The sequence below is a fragment of the Vanellus vanellus genome, assembly GCF_965231255.1.
Source record: "Vanellus vanellus genome assembly, chromosome: 1".
Lineage (NCBI taxonomy): Eukaryota > Metazoa > Chordata > Aves > Charadriiformes > Charadriidae > Vanellus > Vanellus vanellus.
In genome coordinates this window covers 156,796,755-156,821,483 of record NC_138905.1, presented here as the reverse complement: position 1 = coordinate 156,821,483, position 24,729 = coordinate 156,796,755, and the positions used below count along the sequence as shown (strand labels likewise).

The 24,729-nt window shown below is 45.9% G+C and overlaps 1 protein-coding gene across 1 annotated transcript in view; it reads right to left on the bottom strand.

Moving 5' to 3' along the window:
- IRS2 (insulin receptor substrate 2) overlaps positions 1-23,772 on the bottom strand; it is a 29,283-nt gene extending 5,511 nt beyond the window's left edge. The window contains exon 1 of the mRNA XM_082482054.1: positions 19,985-23,772. Coding sequence (XP_082338180.1) covers positions 19,985-23,504 — 3,520 coding nt within the window. The 5' untranslated portion in view covers positions 23,505-23,772. The remainder of the gene's footprint in view (positions 1-19,984) is intronic.
- Positions 23,773-24,729: the final 957 nt, after the last annotated feature.

The following is a 24,729-nucleotide window of genomic DNA, read 5'->3' as shown; positions in this document are numbered from 1 at the left end:
ATTTAACAAAAATCAAGCTGCTTTCTCGGAGCAAACAAAATGCTAGGAAAAAAAAAAAAAAAAGTTTAGTCCTCTTGGCCTTCCATTGGGACCCTGTAAGAGGGAAAGAAACACACAGAGAGAAGCAGCTGTGGAAACTATATAGAAAATTTGCCACTGAAAAGATGAGCCTGTGGCAGTCAGCCAAAGAGCCACTCGACAGTTCACGCACACGGGATTTAACCATCGTGGAACAAGAAGTCACGTTCTCGGTTGATGACCATTATCGTGCAACTGGAATTGCCTCCCACCTTACAACCATCACACCGTTCCTTTATCGCAGCGGATTCAAAACCCACCGCTGCAACCGTGGCCTCAATTAGGCGGTTGGCTTGATTTTTACTGCTCCTTTCACCACCCTAAGGAGTGAGCGCAGACTGACAGCAACACGCAAACACTTTGCACACTAAGTGAGGCGGGAAGTTTCTTAAGAGACAGAATTTTTGCAAAACAACACGCTCACCTTACCAGTGATGAAGGGCGAGGGAGGAAGGGATTGGTGACTAATACACTGAGCTACCTACCAACCCCATCTTCCGAGACGCAATAAAAACAACTGAATTAGCAGGTCTGCCCCTAGAGCACACACTTGGCAATCCTCAGCTAACTTCTGCAACCCCTACTGTGCACCTCTACATCCCTGACCTACTCACCCTACAAGGAGGTAGTCATTCTAGCTCCTTGTAGTCAAGGAGAAGAAACGGGCACTCCTAAGCAACAATTCTTCCGCCCTATTGCACTTTAGGCTGAGATGAGTAAGAGTTATGAAAGGTCTCCAAGTCTGTGAGGTGTATGACTTGGTATTCATTCTAGGAGCAGAGACCATGTTCCTTCACACACTTTTGCAATTGCTGGGAAGTTTGCTTGGCTGGGATATCAAAGGCATATTTGTCTTCTTCTAATGTACTTCAGTAGTGATTAACAAGGGCAATGAGGTCTGACAAGAAAGAAGAGCCCTCTCAAGTAGAGCTTGGTATTCTCACACAGCTGCTGACTGAAATGCCATCAATGTTGGTGGACCCATTTCAGGCAGATAACAGTTGGGGGGTGGGAGGTAGAGGTTAATCAGACTTCTGGCTAGATCCACAAGTGAGAACCTGACTGTTATTCTAGATATCAATGGCCAATACCAAAGTCCAATAGCTTCTTCTGAGCCACTAGGTTATCTCCACCCACATGCCTAAACACACAAAGCTAGAGTGCTCTCAAAGAGCTTAAAAGCATGCTTTTTCTCTCTCATGCTTGGGAGAAAAAGCAATCTTTTCCTGTGATTAAATTGAAGAATTATTCATATTAAAAATTTAAATCTTCATGGGAACAGGGATAAGGACTCATGTAAGCTGTGGGAAGTCATGTTCACTCTCCCTTTCCATTACAGCGGCTCTCTAATTACTCCATGAAAACAGCTTCAGTAAAGAACGAAGAAGAGCTCTGCCAAAGAATATATGGGTAAGATGCGCTAGGGATGGGGAGGAGGGAAAGAGGAATGAGGGTTTTTTTTCAGCTGAGAAGTACTGGATGCCGGTCAGTCCCAAGCGAGTGCTCTAGCCACATAAATATCGTGGGCAAGGGAACAACGCTTCTTCCAGGCACTCTTTGAAAGACTGATCCCTGACTCCATCATTGCCAAAAGGGCTCAGGCACCCGATATCAAAAGAGGCTTCAGATTTACGAAGTCTTTACGGAGACTGGAGCATTCCTCCATCCTAGAGGAAGACATTTATCTTCCAGAGAGCAGCATGTTTTAAAACACAAGGCTCTCCTCTACTTTCACAGTCAACTACCCACCTGTTTTGCAAACTGACTTTCAGACTGCTTACCAAGGACACTGAAACACCTCTGGCATTACATTCATTTATGCATCTAACCTGGCATCTAAACGCACTGGATGGTCACACGCTAAACCAGCTGGCTGCTGCAGCTTTTGGACTTTCAAATTAGGAGATACATCCAGAGAGATGCTGCTTCTCACAGAAGAGATACTTGAGTGAAAGGAGAGCAAAAGAACGCAAGGAAGGGCTAAGAGGAACAACCTGGTATGCACGGGAGGGCAATCTTTTCCCTACTTCTTTCTTTTGTGTCACACCCTCACTTAAAACTCTGAGCATCTGGTGGTGTCCTACCACCAGAAAAAGATTTTAAAGGATGAATTTCCATTTCTGTCAGTGCTTTTCTAGACATCTTTTGTGTTCTCACCCTTGTCAATGTGAATTAGTCAGTAATAGAGTAAGGGAAAGATGAAGCTAGACGAGAAGATGCAGACTTCGTGTTCCGTGATGAAAAGACACCACCCCCGCCCTAACCTCCTCAAAACCATTGAGTGAAATGAGCAATACAGCACAAAACAGCTGCGCTGAAGCAGGCTAAAGACTCCTCGAACCCAGTTTCCTCTCTCGGACAGTGGGTCAAAAGCAGCTCCTTAAGCAAGACTATAAAACCCAAGACAAGCATAAGGAGATACTTCCACAAATTCTTATTTAGCCTCTAATGATTTACCTTGTCAAGGACCTCCTGCACTATACCTCCCTTCATGGAAACCTTTAGTACGCTGTAGCCTGGAGTTTCACACCTGAGCTACAGGGTGCGAGAAGAACGATTTCCTTCTGCTTGTTCTGAACCTGTCACGTGTTAGCTTAATGCCCCCAATAAAAGTCAAGTCTTACTTCCCATGTACAGTTAAGACTCACAGTCCACATATCATCACGTTGTCCTTCCTTTACTCTATATATTGAGGCATGCAGCAACAGGAACTGCAATTCCCCCGCATGGACATTTCCTATCTACACTCTGCGAGGGCAACGGAAAGGCTCAAAAACACGGTGCCCAAGCATTTCTATACAGCCCCGCAAAACTGGGATGAAAAGCCCTGTAGAGCTGGCCAACACTTCCTGCAGGATTCTTGGGAAAAGAAAAACTAGGTTATATGTTACCTGAAAAAGGTTTCTAACACTTTGATGGGAAATCAATTGCACTGTGTACATGGACTGAGGAATAGAGGGAGGGAAAAGGAATTCTCTCTAAGAAGGGAAAAAAGACGTACAGTGTTTCCCAACAGAGGTCACTACTTAAAGTCTGTTATTTAGGACAAAAAAAAAAAAAAAAAAAGTGGAGAAAAAGAGGTATTCTCTTTTTATATAATTTCCTAATAGGTTCTCAATATTTGACAGAGATAGCTTCGACAATTTATTTTCATTTTAACCACATTTACACAAAGATTTGGTTTCCTTTGATTTTGTTTTGTTTTGTTTTTTAACTTTGTTCTGCCCAAATTTAAAGGTTTTTTTTCCTCCACAAGATCAGGTTAGCTTTCTTTTCTCACACTGAAAGAATGAGCTGATGAGTTTTGTGTAATATTGCTTAGAAAACGTAACAACAGTTTACTCTCTCAATTCTGTATCTTTTGAAGTGTCATTACTGACTCATTAAACTACATCTTTCACTTCTTCTATTAACCTTGTTGCACATAATATTCCCCCTGCTCTTTTAAAACTATGTCTCATAGTTCAGAGTTGTTAATACAGTAGCACAAATCAGGTTAAGCCTTTAACCTTTTTCTTGCATTAATTCCACTTAATAATTCAAGCTTCTAAATTCAAATGTTTGGATCAAAAAAAGTAAAATATTTCCATGAATAAAGCCAGAGTCTCCTTTTTTTAAAAGCTTTTTTTTTATTCTGTAAACTTTGGGGGGTTTGTATTGCTGTTGTTAAAAATCTCTATTAATGGAGCCTATAGTTCCAGGCACTGTACATGCACATAGGCACAATATATTTTTCTACTAACCACAGTAAATTAACTTAATAGAATTGTGATTATGACTTATCAAAGGTATTGCTCCTGTTAGAACATATAAAAGAACTAAAAAAACAACAAAAAAAACCCTAAAACACACCACTCCAGAAAAGATCTTGGAAACAACACTGCAAAATGAATTTGAAAAATTAAATTTGTGAGAAAAAGCTATTACAACGCAACCTTATGAAAAGGTGAACTTCCTCATACTACTAGACCACTTACAAACATGTCATGACGAGGAGGACCTAAAAACCATAGCACAGCCTGACCAGTTCATCAGCTGCCGCTGAAGCGGTAGCCACCAGGCTTTCCTCCGAGCAGGGCAAGCTGCTCCTCACTGCATCACCCCCGAGCATGTTCCTGTACTTCATTTGCAACACACCTCGGTACTTAACTCTGCTTGGGACACCCAGCCACCAGTGATGGCCAGGTTCAGTATGCTGTCACAGACACACTACACAATAAAAATGAGAAACTACCTATTTTTTGTGTTTTTTTTTTTTTTTTAAGCCTTGAAAATGTCTCTGACTGTTATTATTATACTGTCATTATTTCTGACTGTTTGCGTTACAAGTTCAGCTTATCGCTGGCGAAAAACATTTACAGACCTATTTCTGCTCATTGGAGTATTACAGTTGCTATTTTATAATCATGTATGTGTCTTGCTGTATTCAGCTATACTCCTTACCCCTGTGCCATCTGTTAAAGGTAATCTGTGTGACACAAAATGAAAATACATAAATTCAATCTTAGAAATAGATTTAGGTAGAGAGAAAACAGTCGCAATTTAAGATACTCAGAAATTACTATGGCCACACCTGAAATGAGGCAAGTGGGCTCTGCCGATAGTGCTGAAGTCCTAAGCTGTAAGCAAGGCTATTATGGGAAGCCACCAGAGAACCCACTGCAGTGCTCAGGGACTCTCTCCCTGGCTGGGGCTGGGTTTCCCCCCCTAGATGAGTATCAGGGTTCAGGATAGGGCTTGGGAGATGATGCAAACCTGGGCCTTTGTCACCTTCCATGCAGTCAGAAGGTGACCGGAGCGTCCACGCCATGAACCCAGGGCCTGGAAAATGTCCTTGTCCCACAGTTCAGACATGGGGTTTGGGAGACAGATCCCGCCCAGAACCAAAAGAGTTTAGTTTAAGCAAATACTTTAGAAAACCTCCACAGAGAACGATCAAAACGTCTTACCCTTTGCTCGGGGACACAATGGGGCTATGATCATCTCTCCAGATAACGTTTAGAAAAGTACTCCTAGCCAGCTCGTTAACCATGAGCCCAGCTCTCATTAACTTCCTTGGGACTGCAGGCTTGCAGCCCACAGCTATGCTTTGGCACCGTGGATGCTGTCTGAAAGCCAGATTCACAAATTTAGCGAGGTGCCCTGTCCCTAATGATTTCAACACCTTCGCCCGCTTGAGCCTTAATACTTTTCCACTCTACAGCACTCCACTAAAGTCTCCTTGAAAACAGCCACTCTTCCTCTAACACAACCCCCCAGCAGACATCTCCTACTACTCCTTCAATAAACAGACAAACGCCCTAGTAATCAAAGCAAAGCCAGGTCTCAGAGCACGTTATTTGTAGACTTCTCATTTACAATCTGGTTTGTGTTCTCCCTTGCATCAAATACCTTCCTGAGAAAGGCTAGCAAAATAAGCAAAACATTTTTATGTTGCATTTTTAAAAACAAACAGGGGCACCTGAAACTTCCTGCTTGGAATTTAACCTCGAGATGAATTAGCATTTCTTTCTGAAGCTGATATGGATTGTATCGCGGACAGAAGCTAGTGTTATGTTAAGACATGAAAGGAGAGGATGCATTTTTGTCACATAGGCATCATAATATCATCCACATATCACTCCTGGAGGCTAGCTGATACTCCGTTTGAAAGCAGGGGCAAAAAGCTTAGTAAACCATTTAGAAAAGTAATTTTGGTGGTTAAAGTTTATCTTGTGAGAACACCAATAAGTCGGTCATAAAATAACTTGTGATAGCAGAAAGCATACAGAATAATTACTTCCTCTGTCTTACTTATATTTTACTTTCTTTCTCAAGCAAGAAACGGATTGTACTGAATTAATGAGATCGTTCCCGGACCCACTGGATGCACCTGGGATCATCCCCATCCAACAGTTCACTGTAGAAATAAAGTGATGCAGATCGTTTATGTGCAATATTGCTAACTCCAGAGCAAGATCACTTTCTTTTGTAATTACAAGAGCTCTCAGTAAATATTTACACAAACAGAGCTGTACTCTACTGTTTTACCAGTTCTGTTTTTTCCTCATCTCCCAATTGCTCTCACACAGGTGTCTTTGTTTTGTTTTGTTTTGTTTTTTAAGGCTTTCCTGATTTGTTGCCGGGTAAATATGTTTATAAGCAACCAATGACACTTAATTTTCTTAGCAAGGTCGGCCGGTACCTTATTTAGCATTTTTGAAAAATATGTTTTACTTATAGCAGCCTTATCTGACCACACAACTATACAACTGAGACTGTCATCTTTTTGAAATTGTATTATGCCGCCAGGACTGTTTCTATAAAACAGATGATTAAAAAACATGTTTGCCAGCTAAGATGGGACACTTAAAGAGTTCAGCCGTAATCCCACGATGCTCAGCAGAGAATTCCCCTGGAGTTCAGGGTGGTTTCCCAGTACATAAAGACCTGCGCCTATTTTCTCCCATTGCCAGCATCCCAGCTCTTTAAAGCTGCTTCGGACATCTCAAATAGGTATGACAAACACTTCAGGAGGTCACATGAAGGAACTATCACTGCCTGCAGGATACCGTGCAGTAGGCGAGACTTTATAAAGCTACGATGCTGTTCTGGAAGAACGCTCTGCAAAGAACGGAAAAGGAAAGATCGCGGACAACGCGTGTAAATAAATACTTTGCAAAATACCAGTATTTCCCCCGAGGCGTCTGCGCCTTTAAAGCCCAAATTTGCTTCCAAGTGCTAAGGCCCTGATACCATTGCGTATTTCACATATTGTGATTGACCAGGAAATATATTGAAAAGCATTCAGCCAACAGCCCAGCAGCTGCACAGCTACAGAAAACACAAATCCCTTTTAATTTCACATTTACTGAACAAGTACAATACATCATCAACTAACCAGAGTACAGTCCAGGTCAGGCAGGAATACTTAGCTACGCCAGCTGATCCACATATGAATATCCGTCTCATTTCAAGTCCTTCTGCTTAAAATAGACTCCACACAGCAAGTTTGATCTCACAAGCCACAGACCTCTGGAAGTTAGATGTTCCGTTTATGCCAAGCGTATAGGCTCCCTCTATAGTCAGGGAAGACAGGTCTGTGCCAATCTCCAAGCCTGGTTTTGACCAGCATCTTCTTCGACGGCACCTGTATCCTTCCAGTAACCACCTATGGAAGCCAGATCCTAATTTCAAGAGGACTTTAGGTAGGCTCCTAATAAGGTGCAAATGAGGTGTCTACAGACTGGGCCAAACCTCTCAGTTCTACATAAAGCACAAGAACGCTGGCTAGATAAAAAAAAAACAAAAACAAAAACAAAAAACCAAACACAACCCACCATATATGCAGAAATCTAAAACAGGAACATGGATCCCTAGGACTTACTGGAGATGCTTGAGCAAGAATCTACACCACAGAAGGCATTAAGCAGCTTCACTCAGAACACCTACATTAAAGTCCCCAAATATTTTGAAGTCCTGTGGTCATCTTGTGGCCTCAGACAAAGATATTTCTGCCTTTTAGTTATACTCTTGTGTCCATCAGACCAAAATAGGAGCCCAGCACCACTGAATTCCACAAAACCTGTTAGGAAAAACACAGGCAAGTGGCCGCCTCTGGAATATCCTCCCTCGGCTTGCAAATAATCCCATCCCATCTCTGCTAAGCAATCCTACCAAAACTTTTCTGCAGCAATCACAAGATGCCTGTTGACAAGGAGGAAAAAGCAACTAACCTGAGGCACTAATAAAAGGCACAACAATTTTGACAGTGTCTTCCACTTCGATGCCTCAGCTTCTCCAACTGTCATCAAAAAAGTCTCAAGCAAAAAAACCAAAACAAAACAAAACAAGCCAGATTCAACCTATGTTTGAGACAAGAGGCCTTTCCTATACAGCAGGAGTAAGACTTGGGCAAAATCACTTAACTATTTCCATACAACTCATATAAAATAAACCCAACATGAACAGGCTGTAAATAACTGGTTCTTCCACATCACAGCTTTCCAAATTACAGTCCATGGACTACTTCATACTGTATCAGAGGTCCTTATTTCTAGTAGCTATTTTTAATTAATGTACGTTGAAAAAATTAATTGAAGTAATTAATTATTACTATTCCAGAAACATATTATGTGGTCACAAATGGCCCAAAAAGGACCTAAGACAATCCATGAGAAAGAAGAGAAATGGTTCCAAGCCTCCCAATTAATATCTCATGGCTGCTATGACAAACCCCAGAGACTGACAAATTAAAAATTACCACATCACAGAAGCAGAAGAAATGCTTAAGAAAGGTGTCACCATATACACCAAGAGAAACACACATACTAGGAAAATAAAAACCAAACAACCACTCTAGTAGCATCTGATCCAATGAAAAAACAGAATTTCAGACTCAAAAGACAGATGGGAATGCTGTGCACTCCGACAGTTACAGTCACAGCCCCACTATGCTATAACCTGTACTAATATGGGTACCACTTATTTCCAATATTTTTCCTAAATTAAATCATTAATTTGGACAAGTGTCTCCTGCTCCCAGACTAGCTGACAATTGCCAAATACAATTCTTTTTAGTACAGTTCTTTTTTTAATTGATGAGACAACAGGCTTTTACGTATCATATACTCTTTATTCCCTTCTTCCAGGTAAGAATTTGCTTTATTTGTATCTGATGCAAATAATGAGTTAATATATTTTGACACATACCAAAACGTGAAATGTTTCATCGACTACAGAAGGAAAATTAAGATCTTACTCAGGTACACATACATACACACAAAACACAGCTATGCTAATGAGCAATACAAACCCACGTCACAGTCCAATAAAACAATGGGTTTACATGATTAAAAAAAACTAAAAGACTGCAAAGAAGAAATTTAATATACAGTTTCAACAAAAGACTCATTTGTCTACTGTTTTGCCATCTTCAGCAGAACTTTGCCTCCAGAGGGGAATGATGAAGAGTTGGCTGCTCAGCCAACTATACATTTTGCTCTTTACAAAATATATAGGAAAATGGCTCAAGAAGAGAAGCGAAAAATCAGTGCCTGACAAAGGGGCTGGGATCTAAAGCAAACTAACAGAAAATACTAAGAACATCTTCAGAGTTAAGATACCTGACCAAGGACAAGGACAAGATGTATACAATTCATCCTGCTCAGGCTGAAGAGTGTAAAGTTGTCTTCTACGCATCAGTCCTCAAGAGTTCACTATTTCCCAGGTACATGTTCTAAAGTCCCAGAATTTTTTTTTTTTAATAAAAAAAATTTAAAAATCAGCATTCTGCTTCTTCTATGTTTAGTTAAGGAAACAGAGCAAGCTGCGCTATAACAATATGGAAATTATTAGTAAATATCAATACAATATTCTTTGGCAAAGCAAATACAAGTAGATTACAAGCCTGAGCCTACATGACCAAAAATATCATGTAAACAACTCTCAATTTGTTTTTCAAAATAGTATGGTTGAAATGTTATCATCTTGTAAAAGCAACAAGAGCCAATCTATGAATACAAAGAAAATGGAAAACATCTATTGAGGAGTGAGAGGAATAGAAAAAGTCGCAGTATTTTTCTTATTATGACAACGTAGCAACCCCATGGCCAGTAGGGTAAGTTAAAGCTTCCCAAGTTCGTGACTGATGAAGCAGGCTCAAGACTTCGGGAATAATTCTGACTCACAGAAGACTCTCTAAATGACCGCTTGCAACAACTCCATCACACAGCAGCGTGGTATCTAAACATCCCACATAGCTCATTCACAGCACAGAGCAGCTCCCTCTGCACTCAGGCACAACAGTGTGACTGCGCTCACTCAAGCTGCAAGATCCAAATCTATTGTTTCCACTTCCTAGCATAGTCAAGTATATGTTTATTAAAATAAACAGTCCCTCAATTTATTTCCCGAGGGCTGAATTCTAATAAAAATCAATAACAAAAAAGTCCAGCTATTTCACTGCTACCAAGTTCTGACTTTTTTTTTTAATAACAGATAGACTATCTCATGTTACCAGTATCTTACGAAGCTTTTAGTTTACTGTCACTTGAACATTCATACTAACAGAAAAAAAAATGAGAGGACCTGGACTAGAAATCACTTACAGTGCTGAAATACATTGGTGCATTTGTATCTGGAAATCATCCTATTGGCTAACATTAAACTACTGAGTACTGCCAATTTATTTCTTTAGAAGCCACACAATCTACTATTTATTTAAAAAATACACCAGTTATGATTAAAGTTAAAAGCTTATCTTGACAGGATTCTCATCTGACATTTAAAAATTAAAACAGAACAGTGTAATAAATTACCTTTCTGTAGATATCCAAAAGAAAACAATGTTATCCTAATACTCATTGGTGCACATTAGAATCTCTCACAGGTATTTGTGAGAGTAACTGCTAGACTATTGGGATTACGAGGTCGTAAATTTATGGCCAATCCTCTCAAGTATTCTGTGCCTCAGGATCATATATACATGTTTACACTTAATGCTCCCTCACATAGAGAAATGGCTATAACTATTGTTAAAGTCATGAGCACTAATTCTGTATACTTCCCCACTGAGTGAATTATGTACCCTTGCATTGTTATGCAAGTTTGATTCCAAATCCAAACACAAATGTTCAAAGTCTTACGCTAGATCAAAACTAATTAGTTGCAAATAACTTTATTATAAAGTCACTTTTCGTAGTTCACAAACAACTTTCATATTAACCACCATCACAACCCTTTCTCAATAGTTTCTGTACAAGATTGTTACAAAAAAATGCATTACTTTTTCTTATGTTAAAGAGACTATTATTACAGCTATATTTCATTAATTTTGGCAGAAATAATTGCTCAGGACTGAAACCTGTTGTAAAAGATGCAAGTCCACCCTCCTATAAACTTTTCCAAATGTTTACATTGTTAAAAGGAATGATGTTACAACACAATGGAATGTAATTGCCTTACAGAAGAAATTTACCTGTACTTCCAGACCCAAATCTCGTAATTCCCTTGCAAGAAGTCTTTTTTGTGTATCAGTGAAACTTTTGGTTAGACAAGTCACCTAAGATTTGGTCTGCCTTTAAAAGTAAACTAAAAAGAAATTCACACCATAACTTCTCAGTAATTCAAGCACTGCAGAGACCACAGTAGTCAACTTGGTGATGTAAAGGGATTTTGTATTAACTTGAAAAATGCTGAGGTTTGCATCTGTTTGTCAATTCTATTATTGTTTCTTTTAAATAATGCTAAAATTTAGCATTACCAGTTATTGTAAGTAACAGACTAGAGAGTCATCTGTATCGGTGAAGGCAGGCTAAGCCAGCATCATTATTGTTTTCTTGTTCTTGAGCAACTGTTCAACACCACTCTGTCTCCTACAGAAGAGTTAAGCATAACTCTCTCCCAAAAGACTGTCATATGTCTGGTTCAATCAATCTTGTGGCTTCTGGTGAGCAAAAGCCTAAATCCAATGAAAAAAAAAAAAAAAAGTCAAATAGTCTTCCAAATTCTTGTTCCATACATTAGTTTGACAATGCTACCCAATTCAATGAGGTGTTAAACTGGACATTAGGACTGTCTTAAACGCTGTTTTTAAATAATATACTGCCTGGGAGGGCAAACCTAAAAGGCCTTAGATCTTATTTCATTGACATGATTTTCCTACTGTTACTGCAATTATTTATTGATTTGTCTTTGACTGGACAGAAGCAAAGTCCTCTGCCTTGAGTCACACTTACAATATGTTTCTCAGCCTACTTTAAACTCTCTATGAAACAGATTTGGAAATTGAGATCAATTGAAACAATGAGTTTCATACCTTACACTCATCGCCACGGTACATGTCAAACAAATTTTACTAAAGCATCACTTGGAAAAGCTTGGAAAATTCTCCACTGTGCTCTACTGTTTCTGGTATCTGCAAGTTTGCTATTTTGGCATTACAGTAAAGCCCCAGTGCCTCCATTTCTGACCCCTTCAAACAAAAACAAGCTGCTCAACAATGTCTAATCCGTGCGTCATGTAATCCTGCTTAATACTCCACAAACTCTGGGTAATATTTGGGTAGTTTTTAAATTTAGCAAAGAACATCCTGGCCTACTTCAAAGATACCCTCGCCTTGGGTAGCATCCCCTAGACGCGTCGCGCCCACTCGTTTCAAACAAGAAAAGCAAACACAGGTAAACACATTAAGAGAAATGAACAAAAGATAAAATAAGAGATCCTGGTCTAATGACATAATAAAAACATATAATATTACGAATCAAGTGATTGAAACTGGAATGCGTTATGCAAGCACCAAACACACCACTCGTAACCAATTAAAGAGACATTCTGACTTTCTAACACCGCTGTGGCCCCATTTACCAGCCCAAGAGAGAGCCCTGCGCCAGTACGTCCGACCCCCCGGGTCCAGCCAGGGCAGACACTGCTGCAGAGAAGGGTGGCACGGCCAGCTAAACCACGCTCGCCTTCCTCCCATCCACACGGAGCTATTAAATACAACGTCGGGTATTGCTCCACCAGAGAAACAGAAAATCCCTTCTTTGAGACACGCGCTTTCTGCGGCATCATTATCTTAAAAAGTGGCTCGCACCGCAAACGCTACCAAAGAGCTCTAAATTAAATTCCACTCTAATTCTTCAGTATACCGCCCTGATTGTCCTTCCTCAGATCTCTCTGAAGGACCCTCGCTGAAGGACAAATAGGTTCCTACTTTGTTTAGGCTGTCAGGCAGACAGTCTCCAATCATTAGCCTCTTGTCAACAGCGATGCTGGGGTAGATTACTACTGCGTAGTGCTTGTAATGGCAGGTGCATGGCCCTGGGGCTGCCATCTGCCAGGAAGGAAGTGTTCTCCTCTAGGATGCTGAAGAGATTGACAAATAACGTAAACAAACCCCTGAATCATTCCTAATCTATGGAATCAAGCTATTGCATTACCCTTCCACAACGTAGATGTTACCAGCAGAGGCGGGGGCTTAGGTCTGGGGCTCGGGATGGGTTTTTTTCTCTCTTAATTATTTCTGTGATTGATTTACTGAGATAAAAAACACACTCTTAAAATAAATTTTGTTTAACTGAGACAGGGAAATCTGGATTTGAAAACAAACAAAACAAACTACCCTAGTATCAAAGAGGTTCATTTTGGAAAGTAATTCCCCACTGTTAATCTCTAATGTACCTTTTTCCAGGGTGTATTGCCCTTCACTGTGCACAAGAACTGGATTTTTTAATCACTGTTTTTGATACACCTAAACACAATTTTGGGCACTGGTAAAAAACTGAGAACATCTGTTTTGAAAAAAAAAAAAATTAATAATATTTTTGAACGTAAAAACCACCTGGTATTGTCTTTGGTCTTTTACATCGATTTCCAAAGGGATTTCTCATGATTAGATTGAGCGTCTTTCCTAAGCAGTGCTACTTTAGTGGCCCCTTTTTCACCAGAGCCACCAAGCAATAGCATAACTCCATGCAAACTGCACGCGCTTACCAGACTAGTCGCTGTGATCATACCTATTCTTCAGAAAAGTTATTCATTACTGTCTAACTGGCAACACAGAGGAGATTACACACTACTACGGTCTTTGAGCGAGCCTCAAATATTACTATGTGCGTTAGCACTTTAACACGCCATGAAGTGTATTTTTTAGGCGAGCCTCTGTAAAGATGTAAGCAATCTTTGCATTGATTTCCCTGTGGTCTGGATCAGGCTTATAAGACTTAAGCCTTAAAAGCTTGCTTTAAGCACAAACACTTACAACCCTACAACTAAGGGGCTCATCCTACCTAAACCAGCGTGGAAACTGCAAGTACAATCTAAACCAGTACTAAACCTAAACCGGGTTTCCTCTATAGCTGCCAGAGATGCAGGGGAAAACTCGTGCTACTTTATAACTTGCATTTATTTAAAAGACTTGCATTGAAAAAGGGAAGAGTCGCCCCTCCTGGCTCTGCTTACTGCTGCTGGTTCTCCAGGTCGGCCGCTGGACTGACTAACCCAAGATGCCCACATGGCTTCATAGCCAAAGGCAGTCGAGACAAACACAAGTGTGAAAAAACCACACACGGAAAGTTTTCCTTTGGAAAGGCTGCAGGAGGAAAGTCAGCCTTTTCAACAACAGGCAGCGAAGGGGACTACTCAGCTGAACTTGGCTTTTCAAGGCTGCCGCTCTTGACCCCCTACATACATCCGCACAAAAACTTTAAAAATAACTACATGCCAGACAACAGATGCACAAACTAAACACATCTGAACTTTGGGGTCACGACACCATCTTCTAAAAACTCAAGGGATGCTACTGATTTCCTGTATGCACAGACCAGCTTCTAAGCAAACACTGTAAGAAACTACAACAAAAAAAGAGTTGTGAAACCCTCATAATTACACACGCCCTAATTTATCAATTCAGTCACTATACTCACTTTAAACTGCTATTACACACACTGCACCAACATGATGTTAAGATTTCCACAAACTCTGCTGAAGTATATCATGACTAATACACGACACACCTACATACAAAGAGAAAAACATATGGACAACAGTACAAAAGCACACTATACCTCAACAACTTGGGAAAAAAAGACCCCAGCTATAGCCTTTTCTTTATGTGCTTATTACTTTTAAAAGAAACATATTAATGCTGCTGTAGCAAAAATCTGATATGAACAGAAAATACCTGCATGTACCTATGTTGCCATTTAACTGCTGAATAGGGAGGAAAGTTAGATTACATACACTATAGCTTCATTTTTCTGTGGATGCTTGCTGTGTTTCAACTTCTAAACCACTCCGGCATTCCGGAGTAATTAATGCTATTTAAAAATAATAGTAAATCAAGTGTAAAGAAACCCATGTTATTCTCTCCTTATTAAAAAAAACCCACCATATAAAACATGTCCTGATACTCTTTCTGTTCAAACATTCCTTTATCCATTTCACTTACAAGTCTCTGTAGCTATCTTGAAAGAAATCAAGTAATCAGAAGCAATCATCAACCTAAGCATTTCCTCTGCCTTGAGCAATGACTGTACTGGTTCATTTTAGAACAAACCCACCATTCAACTCGGTCTATAACAATTTATCTTAAATGACTCAAAGTAACCATGACATTCTTTCTACAAGCAGTGTAGCTAAACATAATTTTAAGTATAAAGCAAAATAAAAGTCTAAGAATATTAAAACGTGTAATATCTATATCTGCTAGTAAAAAGCTGACATCCGTATAATCAACATAATTTAAAATATCAAGGGCTTCGTTTAATCTTAGGTAACTTCAGTTTACATTTTGTGTTTCACGAATGGCACTGCTAGGTTCAAACCTAACCATTTTGGTTTGATCAGCTGTAAAATGCAATCTGAGAGACAAGAAGGAAATTTCAAGAGGTTGTAAAAGAAAATATCGATTTTTTTTTTTTAATTCTAGGTGTAAGATATCACAAAAAAATCAAATTATATAAGGTATTAAAAGTAGTTCAGTTCTTTCTGGTGTTAATTATGATGTTCTCACAGAATTTAGCAGTAAGAGAAACTACTATTAATTTATTCAGCAAAAAGACCTTAAAAGATGTATGGATTTCTAACACAGCATATAGTTCTTCTAATACTTCTAAGAAGTCATTTTGAAACGAATACAAGTTTTCTTAAAGAGACAAACATTCTCATGCTGCTCTGAGAACCAAAACTTTATGGCAATTGGCATATTAGAGAGGGGAAAAAAACACCCTTAATAATATAATTCATTGGGCAAAGTAATCCCAAAGAAAAAGGAAACAGGGTTATGTCTTCAATAATCTAAAATGCCATTAGAAAGACACAGGAAGAGATTTCTTAAGACAGGCTTTTTATTGTTTAGGAGCAATCATAAAACCCTCACAAAAGTAAGAGCTAATTGACAAGGCAGGGGGATCATTATTATCAAAAAAATCACCTTATTACGATCTTAAGTAGATGCATTACAGATGATGACTTATTTAAATAAATCAAGACAAAAGAAACCAGCACCAGAGGAAAACAACCCTCAGGGTTCTTTTGCACCATTACACATAGTATCTATTCCATTTTAGAAAACTAGACCAACTACTAGCAACATTTACAAGTTACAGAGCATTTTGTTAAAGGAAAAGAAAACACACCCAGGTCTGGTGTTTTCAATTAAGCAAAATTCCCTATTACACACCCACTAAATATAATGGGAATTTTACTTACGACTTTCAGGATTATACACAAAGGGTAAAATCTAAACCCCACTGAAACAGAGACAAAACTCCTATTTGACTTCAATAGAACCAAGCTCCACCATAAGAAGTCACATCATTATTGGGTAAAATCTGTCATAAATATACTGGAATAAATAATTTACATTATATGGGAAAAATGAGTGTAAATGTCTCCATAAATAATGAAAATTATACACAGTTCATACGTTTTTAAAGCAAAAAAGCAGTCATAATTTAAGAACAAAGGCTAATTATGAGCAAGTAACAAGTCTTAACCAATCAGTAACAGTATTATTTTATTTACACATCAGATGAAGGCAAGTGTTTCTCCAATTCTTAAATATTTGCACACTTTCAGAACACACTAAAATTAAACGGACTGGTAATGTCAAGCAACCGTTTAATTTTTCTCGGTTTTGACAGCAGTTGAGGATGCACTCGCTTGCTCTTGCCACAACAGGATAATACGGACAGAGATTTCCAAAAGCACAGCACTCCCTACAGCAGAGGGAAGTTACTGATAGAAGAGAGACAAGCTACACGTGACAATCAGCCACCTTTAAATGACACAAATAATCTCCCTTAAAACACTTATCCACACAAAAACACATCTACAGACCTTCAGGAAGAACTCAAACTGGCTTTTTACACGTATTTTACACAAATCGAAATATTAATTTACTGAGAAGGTAATTACAAGAAGCTTGTTTGTATAACCTTGTATCTCTGAGATTCTCCTGTTCTACACATTACATATGTGTGGATTACCCATTGTTTTAAAATTGCTAGAAACCTCTCTTGGTTTTTGAAGAAGTTTTGAAGAAGTAACGCTTCTCACTTTGCTAATACAGTTAAAAACAAAATTTGAAAAAAGTGCAAACAACTAAGCTTATATATAATCAGCATTGTTTACTATCTCTTGTGCAAACCATTATTTTTTACAAAATTAGATTCTCAACTGTACCTGAATTACCACTGTGTTACAATACTCTTGCTTATGCTCAAAATACAGTTTTCTTTAAATTGCATATGTGTTTCTCTGTAAAACATGAAATTCTTGATTGTCTCCCAAATCACAGCGTTTGAAATTCAAATACACCGGGGCGCAACACTCAGTGGTCTTTTTAAACAGTGGCAGAGGTCCTTGCGGAAACAAACTTTGGTGCGAAATCCCAATGAAAACCAAAAGAGAAACTAGGGAAACTGCAAGAAGTTAATGACTCGATCCAACTTACACTGATAAAGTGCTCTGTTTCTCCTTCCCCACGCTATGGCTTTTCCAGTTTGCCTGCCACAAGTGCAATTAACCTGAAACCCCGGGTTTGGTACCTAACCCCGCACGCTGCTGACTTCTGTGAGGTTCTTCCTCACCGCCTTGGTCGAACGTTGGGTACATTCACCCCCCCCCCCAGCCCTGCCTGCGCCCATGAGGGCGCTGGGATGCTCAAGAGCAGCTGGCATGGTGGAGAAGACATCCTCGCCTCCTACAGGGAGAGTCAATCTCAAGAAGCTTCCCCACACCACGTCTCTCCGTGTGGTCCGCGTTTAAAAGCTTACGGGGAAAGAGGAAAAATAAACACGCACGCAGATTAAATATTAAAAAATAAGGCAAGCCCGTGACCACCCTTTGACAAATATACAGCAGAACTGAACCCTCTCCTCCGTACACCGCGTACCAAATTAACACGGCTGTGTTTATTACATTATCCTTCTGGTTACTGGATGGGGGAGTCCGCCAGTCGGGTCCCCCTTCTTATCTGCTCTTATCGGCTCTTCCATCCCTGCTTTTCGCCCGGGTGGTGACCGGCGCTCTCATCCACTCCAGGTTTTCTCGGTAACTGGTGCCCGTTCCCCTCCCCCTCCCTACCCCCATCTTCCCCCCCTCCCCCAGGGTCAGCAGTTTGGAGAATGTTGTGGAAATAGCTCTTTCCCTACGCGGGGCTCGGGGCGCAGTTGGGGCTGTAGGTGGCTCAAGACAAAAGAGAAAAAAAAAAAAACAACAAAACACCACACCCGAAACCACCAACAACAAACAAAAACAAAACACCACAAAACTCCCTCATTTTTCTGAAATACCCGTTTGCAAAGCTAAGGGGTGCGACAGTTTGTTGGTGTCCCGGGTCGGATTCAGCCGCGGGGACCCTCAACACGGCCCCAGCAAAACCAACAGCCGGGGACGGGGACACGGAGACACGGACACACGGACACACACACACACAAATAACGCTCTGCCCTCAGCCCTCCCAGTCACTCGGAACAGGCGTCCATCCTTTCAAACTCTGACACCGCATTCAACCATTCATCCTCTCGTCTTAATTAGGTTCAGAGCTTGCTCTGCACACGGCGGATCGCTCGCTCATCTTTTCCATCTTCCTGTACTTCCTATCAAAAGAGAAAATATTTTCTTCTTCAAAAATCAACTAGCTACTAAGAAAATAGAAGAAAAAAAAAAAAAAAACGCAAGCGACTTTTAGAAACTGTCCCTGTTTGGTCATTATTGATGACCTCTATCAGCACCGTGACTAGAGCAGCAATTCACCTACTCACCTCGGAGCAACTCCCTTTACCTGGTATGTCATTTCACCGAGCTGGACCCATAAACGTATATTACAGCTATATACGCATACGGGTTTGAAGTACCACGTCTCGCATAAATTCAAGAGCAAAGAGAATCCCTACGGTGTCTCATCATTAACTTTTAATCCGTGACAGACTGGCTGGTCTGTGCCCTCCTCAACCAGCCCCCAGTGGCGTACAAACTCTCACTTGCTAAGAGGAGGCGGGTTACTCTATGGGGGGGATGGGACACACACACCCCCTTTCTTTGTTTCTTTCTTTTTTTTTTTTTTTTTTTTTTTAAGCACCCCAACAAAGGAACAGCTACATAATTAAAACCGAAATTCTCTCTCACCCTAAGTTTCAGATTTCTTCGGTTCGCTTTTGTCTCTGAACACCCAGCATTTGCAAGCCAACCAACTGGTCATTCATGCTGGGACTGAGCCGCCAGCTGGAATGTAGTTACACACCACCATAGGGTGGGCCTTTAAGTGAAATGTGCGATACAACATGCAACAGCTCATGCATAGAGTGACTTCTAGAAGGATTTTTTTTTTTTTTAATTCACATTCCATGCTTACCATGATTTACTGTTAAACTTTTGCAAGAGATATGATATTTCAAAACCAAGATATTAAATTTATCCTTCTCATTTTGGTATGATTGACCTTCCCAGCTAGAGAGCCAAGGATTTTTTTGTAATCTGATGTCCTCAGTCCAACAATCCTGTTTTTTAACTCAATCATTTTACATTTTTAAATAGTATTTAGATGCTGCATTAACATAAGCTATTTTGGTCACATTTTCCAAACACTTTCCACAATCTTACATAAGAAAAGTCTGAAGCACAGCCCAAATACAGTAACTGTGTAAACATCAGCTTCTATTGGGGTACCCAGAAGTATACTCTCAAAATAATAGCACAGTAGAATTCAAAAATGAAGAAATAGCTCAAAATTAAACTTTTTTTCCTCATACATAAGAGCCAGGGAGTTTCTCCAAAACTGTTTATTACAGGATGCATTGGGGAAAAAGATTTTTAAGAAGGCAAGCAGGCATAATGTTCTACCCGACAAAACACAACCCCTTGGTGAGAAACAAACACTAAGCACAAACACGCACGGCACGTGTCAGATCTGGCTACTCACCTTTCACAGCACTCGCTTCTTTCAGGTTGTGAGACAGAAAGTCTATGCTGGCATAGGCGCTCATCTCCACTCCGTTGATACCCCCATTCAGGACGTGCCTGGCTTTCAACCTGGCTTTGTCACAGTTTGCCAGGGTCCCGTCCACCACGTCGATGGCGATGTAGTTGAGGCCGTTCTGGAAGCCAGCCGAGGTCTCCCGGCACATGGGGCTGCTACCCTGCTCCTCCTCCAGGCCTTCGCTTTTCCTGAGGGACACGTTCTCCACCGAGGCCGAGTTGTGCCGTTTGGGGTTGTGTGCGAAGGAGGGGGACACCGGAGTCACAGTGGTGGTGGAGGAGAAAGTTTCTGAGCTGTGCCTCCTGCGCCCCTGGGGGTCCGCCCGGATAACCTTGGCCCCCCGGTTTGGGTCTGGGGGGGGGCTAGAGAGAATGAAAGCCTCCACCCCAGAGAGGGTGAGCCTCTTTACCCCAGCCGTGGGGCTAGTCACCCGGGCACTTTCTGGCTTCTGAACGATGGGTTGTGGTGGGGTGGTGGCCATGCCAAAGGTCATCTCGGTGTAATCCCCACCATCGGATGGGCTGGACGAACAAGCCACCCCCACAGCCGCCTTCAGGTAGCGCCCATCAGGCTGGCTGGTGCTAGAGGAAGAGCCTGGTGAGAGGGCTTCCAGGGAGCCCACCGAGACCGTGCCCGACTGGGAAGGCGACTGCGACCCGAAGTCAATGTTCATGTAATCAGAGAGAGGGGAGCGCCTCTGCCCCGTGCCCGAGCCCAGGGAGGAGGCCGGGCTGTCAGCGGGCAGCGAGGGGGGAGAATAGACAGCAGCATCCCCGAAGTCGATGTTGATGTATTCGCCAGGGCTCTTGGGCTCGGGCGGCAGAGGGTGCTCGTTCATGCTGGGCAGCATCGTCCGCAAGGTCTCCAAAGAGAGGCGGCTGGGCCGGGCCACCCGCTGGCACCGCTGGCTCAGGAAGCTCTCGGTCCGGCTGTGCCGCAGGGGAGAAGGCACCGTGTGGCTGGAGGGGGCGAAGGTGCCGGCGGGAGATTGGCCCGCTCCACACACCGCCTCCTCGGGGATCATCCTCCCCGGAGAGTTCATGAAGACATACTGGTCGCTGTCCTTCGCCGGGCCCTGGCTCTTGTAGGAGCGGGGTAAGGAGCTGTACGAATAGCAGCCGGGCTTGGGGGGCTCGCTGGACCCGTGCCCCGAAGGGACGAAAAAGAAGTCCGGGGGGGTGAGGGAGGGAGCCTGGGGACCATGCTGGGGGTCCCGAGGGGACATATTGATATAGTCGCCGTTACTCAGCCTCCCGTCCGAGCTCTCCACAGACAGCTTGGAGCCGCACCACATCCGCATGTACCCGCTATCGTCAGGGGAGCTCCCCCCGGGGGAGCTGGTCTTGTAGCTGCTCCCGTTCCCGGGGGACCCGCCACCCACCCCCGCCCGGGGCTGCAGGATCTGCTTGGGGGCGGACACGCTGGTGGGGCTCATGGGCATGTAGTCAGCGCCGCCCCGGCTTCCCTGCCCTAAGGCTGCGGCCACGCCGGGGGTCATAGGCATGTAGCCGTCATCATCTCCCCCTCCTCCTCCTCCTCCTCCCCCTCCTGCCGGCGGCCCCAGGTTGGTGCTGCTGCTGCCGGAGCTGCGGTGGGAGCCGATCTCGATGTCCCCGTAGTCCTCGGGGTACGGGGTGTAGGTGACTTTGGGGGAAGCCCCGGCTTGGCAGGAGGGGTAGAGGCGGCCGGCGCTACCGGCGAAGGTGGCGCGCATCAGCGTGTACTCGTCGAGGGAGGCGGAGGAGACCTGCGGCGGGGCGGGCCGCTGCCGGCACGGGGTGGTCAGGGAGTAGGTCCGCTTCCGATGGCCCCGGTCGGCCGCGGCGTCGGGGCAGGGCCGGTAGCAGAGGCGGCCGCTCGGGGGCCGCTCCATCGCCATGTAGCCGTAGAGGTCGGTGCCGCCCCCGGGGTCCCGCACCGGGGGGGTCTCGGCCACCGACTCGGGGGTGTTGCTGCGGTTGCTGGCGGTGGAGGAAGAGGAGAAGGGCCGCAGGTCGCCGCCCGGGCTGGAGCCGTACTCGTCGAAGGACATGAAGCCGGCGTCGCTGGGGGAGCCGGAGACGGAGGCGCTGCCGCTGGACGGGCGCTGCGGGTGATGCGGGTGGGCCGGCTCAGAGCCGAGGCCGCTGCTGGAGGAGAGGCTGATGGGGCTAGTGGCGGAGGGGGGCGAGTGGGAGGCGGGCATGGACATGGAGCGGCTGCTCTGCAGGCCGCCGCCGGCCAGCACCGGCAGCAGCTTCCCCGCCGGCCGGCCCCCGCCGCCGCTGCTAAGCGTGTGCGAGCGGCTGAGGGGGGTCCGCACGGGGCCCGGGCTCATGGGGCTGCCGGCCAAAGAGCCCACCCGGCAGCCGTCGCCCTCGCTGGCCGTCCGCACCCGGCACGGCGTGCACTTGGTGCCGGCACCGGCGGCGAGGCTGTCGGTGCGGGAGCGGCGGAGGAGGCCGGTCTGGCTGGGGGGCAGGTTGACCAGGTGGTGGTGCCGGCGGCCGGGCACGGTGATGGGGTGGGTGGCGGAGGCGCCGCTGCCGCCGGGCCCGGCGGCCCCCCCGGAGGAGGAGGAGGAGGAGGACTGGCTCTTGCTGCGGGGCCGGAACTCGGACAGCTCCTTCAGCGCCTTCATGGCCTCCAGGATGGTCTCGTGGATGTTCTGGGCCACCACCGAGTCGTCCGCCTGCATCCAGAGCTCGCCGGGGCCGGTGGCCGCCGAGCGCCCCACCTCGATGAAGAAGAAGCTGTCGGAGTGGCCGCAGCGGCGGATGTTCATCAGCTGCAGCGTGACCGAGGGCAGCTCGCAGTTGAGGCGCACGAAGCCGATGGTGCGGGCCGAGAGGCAGAGCCGGTGGACGCCGGTGAGGTTTTTGCTCTGCCCCAAGCCCTTGGGCTTCAGCGTCACCTGCCAGACCTCCCGGTAGGCAGCGGCGGCCGGGGTGATCAGCCCGTAGTTGAGGTCCTCGCCGGCGGCGGCCAGGGAGGCGGCGGCCGCGCTGCAGGAGGCGGAGAAGGGGGAAGCGAGGTGGCGGTGGGGGGACCCCTGGCAGGCCGCCTTGCCCTCGTTGAGCAGGTCGGTGAGAGCCCGGTACCAGCCCTCCTGCTCCTGCTCGTTCTCGGCCGCCACGGCGAAGTACTCGTCCTTGGTGTAGAGGGCGATGAGGTACTTGTGCTTGGCGTCCGCCCGCTTGTTGATGTTGAGGCAGGAGTCCAGGGCGATCACCCGCTTGGGCGCCCCGGACTTGTTCCTCCATTTCTTCTCGCTCTCGTAGTACTCCAGCCGGGCGCCCCCCGCCTCCTCCCCGCCGCCGCCGCCCGGGCCCCGCAGCACGAAGAAGCGCTTGTGGCCGTGCTTCTGCTTGCGCAGGTACCCGCACTTCCTCACGCCCTGGTTGTTGTTGTTGTTGTTGTTCAGGTTGGGGCCGGGCGGGGAGCTCAGGGGGGGCAGCAGCCCCAGCACGGCGGGGCTCGCCATCCCCGACCCGGCGGCGGGAGCGCCGCCCGGCTCCTCTGGCTGCTGCTGCCGCCGCCGAGCGGGGCTGGGGAGAGGGGGGGGAAATAAAATAAAATAGAAAGAGAGAGGGAAGAGGGTAAAATAAAGTTATTCCTCCGCAGGAAGAGCGCGGCTGCCCGGAGCCGTAGCGGGGTCCTCCGCCGTCGCCTCTAGGCAGCGGGTGCTGCCGGCGGCCGCCCGGCGTCCTCCCCGGTTCGGCTACCGGCGGCGCCGCTGCCGTTCCCCGCCTGCCGCCGCCGCTGCTGCTGCCGCTGCTGCTGCCGCCGCGGCTGCTGCCGGCGCCGGCGGGAGTTTCGCCGTAAGTAACACATCGCGCACCGAGTGCCCCAACTAAAGAGCAAAACAACACGTGACCGCCGCCTTACCGAGACGCTCACACACCGAGACGGGGGGGGAGCGGAGGGGGGAGGGAGGGCAGGGGGGAGGAGAGGCGCGGCCGCCGCCGGCACCGCCCCGCCATTGGCCGCCGCGCCGCGCGAAGGACGGCCCCGCCCGCCAATGGGGCGGCGGGGCGGGCCCCCGGCTGCGAGGCGGCGCCACGCCGTTGGGCGGCGGGAGCCTCGCCCCCTCCCGCCCCTCCGCGGCGGGCGCGTTCCCGCCCACAGCCTCCGACCCCCCTCAGGCGCAGCGGGGCCCGCCCCCTCCCCCCCTTCCCCGCCGCTGTCCCCTCCGCGCACACAGCCCGGAGCGTGCCGGGGGCGCGGGCGCGGGCACGGCGGGGAGAGCCGGTACACCGGGAGAACCGCGGTGCTGCCCCTCGCCATCCATCGTCGGCTGCGGCGGGCGGGACAGGCGAGGGGACGGCACCGGCGTAGCTCGCCGCGGCCATCAGGTGCTGCCCACCCGCCGCCCCCCAGCGCGGAGCTTCCGGGCGTGTGCGTGTGCGCCAGCCATTCCCCCGCACATACACCCACGCGTGTGTGCGTCAGCCTTCCTCGCACACGCACGCACGGCGGCTCCCACACACCCCCATCATCCATCACCCCCCCGTCCGTTCCCCCCCCCCCCCCCGCCGCCGCCGCCGTCGTACGTGCACTCCCCCGCCCGGTGTGTCAGCCCGCCCCGACGCCCCCTCCCCCGCCCCGCCTCACGGGCCACCATTTCGCTCCCCCGCCCCGAAACACGAGAAACGAGAGCACGGCGAGGGGTGCCCCCCGCCGCCTCCCACCGCCGGGCTGCCCGCTCC